The sequence below is a fragment of the Falco biarmicus genome, chromosome 12 (genome assembly GCF_023638135.1).
Source record: "Falco biarmicus isolate bFalBia1 chromosome 12, bFalBia1.pri, whole genome shotgun sequence".
Lineage (NCBI taxonomy): Eukaryota > Metazoa > Chordata > Aves > Falconiformes > Falconidae > Falco > Falco biarmicus.
Genome location: NC_079299.1, coordinates 5,525,816 through 5,534,380, shown reverse-complemented (window position 1 = coordinate 5,534,380; position 8,565 = coordinate 5,525,816). Strand labels below are relative to the sequence as shown.

The 8,565-nt window shown below is 52.8% G+C and overlaps 1 protein-coding gene across 1 annotated transcript; it reads right to left on the bottom strand.

Moving 5' to 3' along the window:
* Positions 1-2,567: 2,567 nt before the first annotated feature.
* On the bottom strand, positions 2,568-7,402 carry LOC130157450 (carbohydrate sulfotransferase 9-like). Its single transcript, XM_056357026.1, has 2 exons — positions 6,184-7,402; positions 2,568-4,725 (listed from the first exon to the last, which is right to left on the bottom strand). The coding sequence occupies exons 1-2, from the start codon at positions 6,281-6,283 to the stop codon at positions 3,914-3,916; spliced, it is 912 nt and encodes a 303-aa protein (XP_056213001.1). The 5' UTR covers positions 6,284-7,402; the 3' UTR covers positions 2,568-3,913.
* Between the last annotated feature and the right edge of the window lie 1,163 nt (positions 7,403-8,565).

Genomic DNA, 8,565 nt, shown 5'->3' with positions numbered 1-8,565 from the left:
TGATTGCTTTGCCTGCATCAGGGCTTTAATGAATTCTTAGTTCACATGCTACCTTGCCTTCTCGATTAAGGATAAAAACTAGAGATACCAAGAGGACTTCCAGCAAGATGCTGCTTCGTTTGACACAGCCTTTTCCTGCCCCACACCTCCGCGTCTTTCCCCATCTTTTAAATAGCAAAGTGCATCACAGACCGCGGAGCGACAGAGAAAGTTACTCATTGTTGTTCCCAAGGCAATTTATACCGGCCCAGGCGAGGAACAGAGGATGGACACAGCTGTGGCCTAGCTGGCTCTGGGTGCCCTTTAAGGTCAATCCCTTGCTGTCATGCTATGGCCTTGCTTTCTTTTCAAGACAACTTGTAGTTTTGCTGAATGTAAGAGAATGGATACATTTTGCTGCAGGGACTGCTGGTCTGAAAAATGTGCTGACTACATGATGACCTCATGTCTTCTGGGTTGAATGCATTTTTCATGTTGGATTTAATGTTGGGCATCCCTCTTCACAGGTTTTGTCACTGTCAGGTTTAACACTGTAGCATCGTGTTATCTCTAGATGATGTCAGCCACGTACTGTACCTGCTCATCATGTGCAAACTTTTATCTGTTTCTCTGGCCCACAGCTTTATGAAAATGTCCTATTTTCTATTTTTGCACTCCCAGGGCCATCAAAAAAATATGGTGCATGAGGATGTAACTCCATTACCTTATATGAAATTTTGCTCACAAACAAACTGCTTAAAATTGGCCTCCATTGTAGGACTTAACAATGCGTGCACAGTTTGAAATATTTTTTTCAAGCACTCCGGGGTATATAGCTTGGAAATGTGTGGATTTATTTCTCAGCCTAAAATACTATGGTTCTACCATCTAGAAGTTGTGAGTTGCAGAATGTATTTTGTGTCTGTTGGGCTTGCTATGTAATTATTTTGTTAATTGAAATATGATAATGGTGTTTCGTAAGCTCTGAGGTACTGGGTAAGAACACATTTTTGTTCTGAAAGTTGGCAATATGTAAAAAAACCTCTTAGAGAAGAAAATGTCATCATTTGTGTGCAAGAACAGCAATGGGAGCCAGCATATTCATGTTCTTGGATGTCCAGGGAGGGATGCAAAATACACAGCCTGTGAGGCAGAGTGGTGCCAACGCTGTTTCTGTGGCATCTGCCTCACGGGATCGCTGTACATGCGAATTCAGACCAGGCCAAGAAGAAATACAGAGGGAACGTAATGTGTGTTAATGCAGAACGCGGGAGCTACAGGCAGAGCGCGTGATACTGAGGAGCTTCCAGCGTCATTTCTGGGGAAAGCTGCCAGCATTCACCAGAGGCCCCCTCCCTGTGAGGGTCCTGGGACGTGACAGGGTGTCACTAGCAGGGTGAGTAAGGACTCTTGATCCCCCCCAAGTTCTGGGGGCACCTTTTTCATAATTGCACAATGGGTTTGTGGCATCTCACATTGCCACAGTAACTGCCTGGTCAGGTGAAAATTTTTAAATTAGATGTATCAAGTCTCTCTTCAGTGATTTGCTTTGTGCATTAATTTGAAGTGTATTTGCCAAGTCGTGTGTACATGCTGTGTTCAGAGCAGGCTGCTTCAGTGCAGACTTTAGCCTGTGCAGCCATTTTTGCTGCAGCATCACGAGCCGCTGTTTCCCAGGCGCCAGTCCTTGCCCACCTCGAGCCCACCCCAGCCCAGAGCCCTCTTACTACCCTTCCACAGCCAGTAGCTGATGGAAGGAGGAAACACCTTCCTTTTGGGGTGCACTGGGATTGAATGTAGATATCAAACACCTGAGGGGGGGCAGTGGTATAAAAGCAGGGTTGCAAAGCACTCAGAGATACGGGTTTTAAGGGTGTAAGGAAGAAGGGAAGCTTGAGGACTAATAGGAATTTACAGTGAGATGATGGTAAAGCCTGGTTGGGCTGTGGGCGTGACAGGGACCCTAAGGGACGCGAAGCTGAGACTTTTCATTTCACCTCTCCATCTTTAACGTTTCATTACATTGCTTTCCCATAGAACTAAGTGCCAGGCACCTCAGGGAAGGACTGAGACTTGCTGCAGAGGGCTGGCAGGAAAAGATGCTGCTGTAGGGTAGCCCCACTTAAACCGTGGCCTGTGCCACAAAGCGGTCCAAGGGCAGCTCTCCTTTGGGAGTGCACGGCGCTGCCCTCCGCTGGGTGCTGCGTCGGATCTTGTCACGCACATCGCACATCTGGCTGCACGGGATTTCAGCTTGCAAGGGACAAGCTGCTTACGGAGAGAAAAACGCTCCTTTCCTAGTACTTGTCAGTGAGATACAGCACGGATGCTTGACTCCAGTGCTATGTGTGATTGGAAATTTGCTGCTTCTCTCCTTCCAGAGCTGTGCCCTCAGAAGGGGAGCAATGCCATCTTGCTAAACCGTGAAGTATTACGCACAGTAAAGGCACTTCAGTAACAATGGCTGTAACTGGATAGTTTGAGGGAGGGTGAAAGGTGGCCACCTGATCTGATGTCTTCATACTATTAATTGCATGTCCCTCGATGAGAAGGGGAGGCCAAGTTTTCAATAAATATTTTTAGATCAGTTCTAATCAACAGCTTTTGCTATTGTTCTTTAATGAGCATTGTCAAATCAATGTGTCTTTGTCACATGAATGCATGCGGGATTCTCTGTGAATGTCACAACATTGCAAAATAAAGCTAAAAAACATTCTGAAAACTGGTATGCTCTGGTAAAAGTCTGTCACAATTTGAAAGCTGGACAACTTCATCTCATCCTTGGTGTTTGGCAAGGACGGACTCTTTCCAGAGGCTGCGAGGTGGTTCACCTCTGTGGCCACAGCTGGCAGAGGCCAGGTGATTGCTCTGGGCTACCCAGCGGGACACAAGCCAGCTGAAGAGCCAGGGTGTCCCCCGGCCACGCTGGCAGCCAGCTCTGAAAGCCAGCAGTCAGCCCTCATGCTGCTCTACCAGGAGGAGCTTGCAGCAGGGAGCTGCATCGTGTTTTCCACACAGTGATGCATCCTGATGCTCTGAGGCACCTTCACGGGGCCTGCCAGCTGCTGGGACCAGGTGGAAGGCTGGCTGGCCAAGTGGTGTGGCTGCTACGTGGTCCAGGCTGCCGAATCCTTGTCTCGTTGCTAGTGAGTAGAGCTGAAAGCCAGGCTTGGGCTCTCTGAGTCAGCCCTGTGAAGGAGGGATCCTCACCCAAAACTTGCAAAGGGAGCAAGCGTGAAGTTGCATCCCTGGGGCCCTCTTGAGCCTAAACGCACAGATGTGAGGTCATAAAACAGGAACCGTTGACAGAACAAATAAGACCAAGTGAGGGGCTGGGCTGGCCTTCCTGAGCATGACAGGATTGGGAACATCACCAGTGGTTCCCCAGGTAGGTGTCCCACTCTGTGTCCTCTCTCACCTACCTGTACAGAGTAGACAGGCTCCAGGTGACATGCTCCTTCGGGAGCACTTCTTGTTATCTGCACGGGGAGGGGGGGGGGGGGTGTCATGAAGAAGCCATTGCCAAACCTCTTGGCCCAAAAGGGAGCCCAGAATGCCAAATGGTACAACAGGCAGAGGGTGTGCGAGTGCTGCTGTGGCCTGTGGCGGTTCCACCCCACCCCAAACCACCAGGTTTGCCGAGAGCTCTTTACCCCAGCACAGTTCAGCTCACGCAGTTTTCCGAGCTCCAAAGCCTTGTGCTCCCCTAGTGCCTGCTTTTGCTGTATTGAAACACAATTCAGCTGCGTGAAGAACGTTGACTCCCTGTCCGTGGCCTGTCCCTGCTCTCTGATGTGCTGTTTGGAGCTGTGACATGGACAAGCATGCTGCCTGCAGCTGTGGTGCAAGGGTCTGTCTGTGACCCAGCTGGTATCCTGAAGCACTTGCGTTTGGATTAACGTTCTCTGAAACAGTCCCTCCAGCCGGGGTACTTCTACCAGGTCTCTGGGGTGCTGAGGAGGTCTGACAGAAAACTGCTAGGAAATGGGAAAGCAGCAAGATCCCCGCGATAGAAATGAGACAGTTGCTGCTTCTGTTGGAGGGACAGCTCGCTGAACATCTGCTCGGATAACCAGCTGTAGGTCCACTGCACTTGGGTGTCAGTGAACTTGGAGAGGAGGCTGTCCGCGGGCAGCCCAGCCCGCCGCAGCAGATGAGCCAGCTCCTGCCTCAGGAAGCCAAACACCACCACGTAGTCATACTGCACCAGACAGGGCCGGCAGAGGCTGACCAGTGGTTCCCAAGCCGCTCCAGCCTTCTTCTGTCCGCTGTCTAAAACATCCTGGACAAAGCTGCTGAAGGAAGGGTTGGTGCCCAAGCCTTGCATGAACGTGGAGATCAGCCTCTGGAAAGGGTCCCTGACAAAGAGCACCTTGGTGTAAGACCCTAACATGGCCTCGATCTCCGTCAGGTTGAACTGGCTCAGCTGTGTCTTTGGACCGTGCCGCCAAGGGTAGGGAAGCGGTACTGGGAGTGTCACGTTCTCCTCCTCCTCTAGCTTCTCCAAAAGCTGCTGCCATTCCTCCATCCCTGTCGATGGCACTTGGCAGTAGAGGAGGTCCAGCTTGGTGCTTACCCTCAGACTCGAGAGCAGGTAGGCTTTTTCCTCCCTGCTCCTTGGCATCCTGGTGACTTTGCCTGATCGGCTGCAAAAAGCTCTCAGTCTCTTCTTCCTGAGCTGCTGAACGTGTAAGAAGGTGTCCAGTGTCAAAGTGAAACCCTCCTCCGCCTCGGGGGCCAGGTCACCTGGAAACACCATTTGGAGATGAAGGTGAGGAAAGTCCGTATTAGACCTCTGCCCTGAGCTGGCACCCAGTGCAGGATGCTGTAGCAGGCTCTTTTCCAGTTATTCCAGTGTGGAAAGGACACAGCATGGACAAAGAAGATGGTGAGGAGAGAGGAGACCAGCCCCAGCAAAGGGCTCAGGTTTGCTGAGAAATGAGGTTGTATCCCCATGACCATGTGAGATCGTGGACACCCGGACCCCCCTTTCCCCAAACTGCTGTGTCCCAGAGGCGATCTTGACCGTAGCTTTGTGCCACAGACCTGTTCTCCACTAAATCAATTATTGCTTTGAACTCCTCACTTCTGACTGGGCTTAACTGAGGTGAGTTTACCAAAGACAGTCAGAAATATTCTGAGAGACTGAGTAGTAGTAAATTGGTTTGTTTTCACAACGCCCTGCAAAACTTTTTTGCATCTCTTAATTGGTTAACAGCTATCAAAGATCTGTGAAAGCAAAAGATTATTTCTAATGGCTGGGGGCAATTCAAGGATCCAAATGACGGAACTTCTTGCCTCACTTCCATATGTAAATTTTTTCTCCTGTAGATAGAAAGGCAAAAGCAAATAAAAAGCAAAAAGCAAATAGAAGCAGGAGGACAGCAAAGCAAATATAAAAGGCAAAAGCAAATAAAAAGGCTCCATGACAGCCTGTTTAATTTCTCAGATTTCAGCTTTGCTCTTTACTCTTTTTCTTATTTTTGATGTAAAGAGGCCATAATGAGTTTGAATACAGACAAAGAATGCCTGCCTTGCTATTTTTTTTTACTTCTAGCAGCAGCTAATCTGCCTCTCCTGCTCAGTGTAGGCATTTGGCAGCCCTGTGGGGGCGGTTTGATGGTTTCTCCTGGCTCCTTGGGAAGTTAAATATTTCACACTGATTTGGGGACGCTGCTGCACAGGGAAGAGAAGCACAGTTAAAGTTAGGAAAAGGACACCAGGAACGAAGGCACAGCGGTGCCTGAAGCTGTCCTGGGCTGCTCGTTGACTCACCCAGCCCCAGACTGACAGTGTCTGCAAAAACTAGCGATGACTTTGTCCTGGATTGACCAGGACTGGAGAGGGGAGGATGCGCTTTTTAGGTAAGAGAGGCATTAATCACTGACGTCCTTGCTCCCTTTGCCTCCCCAACAGCATTTCTGCCTTCCCAGCGAAGGTTTTGGGAGGTACCTCCAGCAGTCTGACACCTCCTTTCCCCACCACACCTGAGATCGGTGGCCTCGCTAAGGACATAAAGCTGCAGGGCTCCACAGCGGGGGCTTTCTCCACAGGTTATCCTGCCCCTGGCACTGTGCAAACAGGGTTTTCTGTGCCGTAGGCATTTGCCCCCCAAGGACCTCTAAAAAAAAGCTCTGGGATATTTTCCCCACAGCATAGACATGCTGCCAGCCCTGCAGAGCTGTCGCGGCGCCCAGGTGTTACCTCCTTGGCCGGCAGCCGGGCTCTGGAGAAGCAGCCTCCAGCTCAGGAAGGTGGCGATGCCCAGGGCGGCTGAGACGACGAGACGTTGAAGGAATCGCATTTTTCAGGTGCTGCTGTGGCACTGGGAGCCCAAGACCATGCCAGCAAGCAGGTGGGGACCTGGAGGAAGGTTCTGGGGAACTTCCTGTGTTTATTTAGGCAGAAACACACCCAGAGCTGGGTTAAAGTACTGTTTGGGCAGCAGCTCTGCTAGGGGCAGGGGAATGGCCTGAGCCACAAAAGCTGCCCCCTGCCCTCTTTACAACACGAGCTTTTGAGCCAGAACCTGCCTCTGTATTCAAGGCCTGTGATACCCACAGTGCTTGGCCACGCCAGGTGACTATGGTCCCTGTGAGAAATGAGCCCTGCACCCACAGCCCCGTGCAGGTCCTGCAGAACCTGGTGGTGAGGTGTCCCCAGTCCCTTGATGCACCTGGTTCTCCACTGGCTTCGCTTCTTAGGGGAATGCCTCTGCCGGGACTGGGGATCAATAGGTGGGCCGTGGGTCCTGCCTTTGTGGTGCTGGTGGATCTTTTAAGGTAGAAGCTAGGGCAGGGGAGGTGATGCGATGGAGCGCATCCAGCAGGTCCATAACTAACCAGGGAGTGGAAGCGCTGAGCTGCTGCCTGTGCCCTTTCTGCTGGGGGCTGCTTAAAACTGGTGGCTGCTGCTTGTTTTGTGAGAGCAGCTGGAGACCCCAGGCAGAGTGGCAGCCCCGTTATACCGAGAAGGGGGGGCACACGCATGTGGGCAGCCACATGTGCTGTTCCTCCTCTTCCCCAGGGAGCCACAGCCAGAGCAGGGAGTGTGACAACTGTGAAGACCAAGGTAAAGGGGACTGCAGCGGCCTGGGGAGCGTGACCTGCTCCTGTCCAGCCTCATGGTCATCCCAGCTACAAAGACATCAAAATCAGAATGATTATTTACAAATGACCTTGTTGTAGCGAGAGTTGCCACCTGCTGCCAGCAGCATCCCTCTGGCAGCCAGGCATGGGCTGGCGTGCCGCAGGGACGAGGTCTGGCTGAAAGACCCCGCAGCAGCGAGGGGCTGCGGTGGCCGAAGGAGAAGGGATCGGTGCCCCAGAGCTCGGGGCGAGCAGGTGGGCACGCCGGGCACACAGACCGGGACACCGAGGCAGGCAGTGCCCAGCGGGTGGGCCCCGGGGCTGGGCTGCATGGGGGCCTGCCGGTGACAGCCCCCCTCCCAGAGACGGGGCGGAAGCCAGCGCTGTGCCAAGGTGGGTTTGCTCTCCCTTGGACAGCCGCGACTTTCCCACCAGAGGGCGCTCCGCACCCGAGGACCCCCCGCCCGCCTGCGGGCGGTGGCCGAGCTGGGCTGGGTACCGTGCGGCAAATGCTACACGCAGCTGTGGCGTAAAGAGCAAACCTCACGGCCATCGCAGCCACGTTTGTGACTTGTAAAGCCTGCTGGGTCTCCTTCGAGCCTTGGGAAAGCTGCTGGGACTCTGGGAAAGGCTGTGACGTGCTTTCCACCTCTCAGCTAGGAGGGCAGCTTGCCTAGGTCCCTCCGGGTGGTGGGATCCCCGTGTCGGCAGGTCAAGTCTCGCGGCCAGACCCTGCAGCCTGTCCCCCCAAACCCAGGAGAAGCACGGGACAGCCCGAGGGGGGTGCACGGGGGCAGGGGTGGACGGCCACCCTTTTCTTCCCTTCCCAGCAGAAGACATGCATTTTACTTCAAGCTGCAGTGCCACGCTTACTCCTCCCAGCCCGATGGGTCTTGGGGCAGGAGGGTGGCAGAGTGAAGGGTAAATATTAATTGAAAAAAAGCGTTTCTTGTGTTACTGTAGTGCTGATCGCCCTGCAAGGGCTGCATGGTCATCGGGACGTGACCGCAGCGCGAGGTTCTGTACCAGGCAGCACACCCTGCTTTTCCCTGGAGCAGGTGAGCTCTGTCAGCACAGAGGTTAGCAGGTTAGCCAGTGCAGAGAGCAGCTCTGGGGGACCAAACTGGTGCTCAGCAGCACTTCTCTGCAGCTCCCAAAGCTGCTCTTCGGCAGCTGGGCAGCATCATCTGTGGCCTGGCCGCACGCGGGAGTGGCAGAGCCCTGCAGGGGCTGCAGCAGGAACCCGTCCAGCTGCCAGCAGACCCAGCTGCAGCACGAGGAGGTCCTTTTTGTTAAAGGTCTGCAGTGAGGTTAATAAATAAAAGGGCAGAAGGAACTCTGCAAGTCCTCTTAGCTAAGCAGGTGGCAGCAGCACGTGCCTTCCTGTGTTAAAATATAACATTTCAGCAGGGGCTGTCCCAACCGCAGCCCTGGTGAGCTAAAGTGCAGCTGAAACTAGTAGAGAGAAATGCAATTTATTTTTATTTTACAGTCATAA

Excerpts from the sequence above, each read along its gene's own strand:
- LOC130157450 (XM_056357026.1), bottom strand. The coding sequence starts at position 6,283 with ATGCGATTCCTTCAACGTCTCGTCGTCTCAGCCGCCCTGGGCATCGCC. Across the intron at positions 4,726-6,183 it reads CCCGGCTGCCGGCCAAGGAG|GTGACCTGGCCCCCGAGGCG; the intron begins GTAACACCTGGG and ends TGGTGTTTCCAG.